Source organism: Chaetura pelagica, unplaced genomic scaffold, assembly GCF_000747805.2.
Source record: "Chaetura pelagica isolate M959 unplaced genomic scaffold, ChaPel_1.0 scaffold835, whole genome shotgun sequence".
NCBI lineage: Eukaryota > Metazoa > Chordata > Aves > Apodiformes > Apodidae > Chaetura > Chaetura pelagica.
Genome location: NW_009953220.1, coordinates 35,089 through 36,310, shown reverse-complemented (window position 1 = coordinate 36,310; position 1,222 = coordinate 35,089). Strand labels below are relative to the sequence as shown.

The following is a 1,222-nucleotide window of genomic DNA, read 5'->3' as shown; positions in this document are numbered from 1 at the left end:
CTGATGCCAGCTTCTTTCTCCCTCCCCCCTTCTCCAGCCTCCTATGATGAGTTTTACAGCAACCGTAACCTGGATGGTAAGGGCAAGGGTTTGCTGGGGCACCCCAGGGTGCAGCTGCTGGAGGGGTGTCCCCCGGGTGACCCCCCTGCTCTCCCCAGCAGCCGTGGCCAAGGCTGTGCCCTCGGGGCCGGCACTGGAAGGCACCAACGTTGCCATCGCCGTCTTCCTGCCCGTGCTGGTGGTGGCCCTGCTCATCGGTGGCGTTTATCTCTACTTCTCCAAGTGAGTGGCCAGGTGGCCCCGGTCTCCCCCCAGCCCCACGCTGGGGACCACCCAGCCCTGTGACCACCCCAGCTGCCCTGTCCCTGCAGGATCCAGGGGAAGCCAGCCCTGCAGCTGCCCCTCGCCGGCTCCCACCCCTACGACCACATCACCGTGGAGTCGGCTTTTGACAACCCCACCTATGAGACAGGAGTAAGTACTGGCCCCCGTGCCCCCCCAGCCAGGGCTGGGCACCCTAGGAACCCTGCATGGGATGTGTGCCAGAAGCTGAGTGTAGGGTGGGACTAGTGTGGGAGGGGACCATGGACTCCAGGGACCATGCACAGGATGGGACAGAGAGTCACAGTATCATTAAGGTTGGAAGAGACCTTCAAGATCATCCAGTCCAAGCATAATCCCACTACCACAACCACTAAATTTAGTTCCCTCAGCCTCTCTTCATACATTGTGTCCTGCAAACCCCTCACCAGCCTCGTTGTTCTTCTCTGGACACGCTCCAGGGCCTCAATGTCTTTCTTACACTGTGGCACCCAGAAGTGAAGATAGAATTCAAACCTCACCAGGGTGGAGCACAGGGGCACAATCACTTCCCTACTCCTGCCGGACACACAGTTTTTGATACAGGCCAGGATGCCATTGGCCTTCTTGGCCACCTGGGCACACTGCTGGCTCATGTTCAGCCAGCTGCCCACCAGTGCTCCCAGATCCTGGCTGCTTTCCAGAAAAAGGCAGAACAGATCCCACACTTGATCTTAGCCAAAAGGCTGAGGAGGAGGCCACCTAGGGACCGCGCTCAGGATCAGACACCCACCCAGGGACCACGCAGGGATGGAACACCCCTCCCCAGGGCTGCCTGTGCTCTAGGATGTCCCCCAGGTCCTTACTGGACGGCAGCTGCCCCTTCCCCGTCCAGGGCACCCTACGGCACCGCTGAGTGTCC

The 1,222-nt window shown here is 60.5% G+C and overlaps 1 protein-coding gene across 1 annotated transcript in view; it reads left to right on the top strand.

The window, feature by feature from the left end:
• Window positions 1-1,222, top strand: part of SEZ6 (seizure related 6 homolog (mouse)) — a 16,493-nt gene that overhangs the window by 13,148 nt on the left and 2,123 nt on the right. The window contains exons 14-16 of the mRNA XM_009997787.1: window positions 38-76; window positions 162-282; window positions 372-474. Coding sequence (XP_009996089.1) covers window positions 38-76; window positions 162-282; window positions 372-474 — 263 coding nt within the window. The remainder of the gene's footprint in view (window positions 1-37; window positions 77-161; window positions 283-371; window positions 475-1,222) is intronic.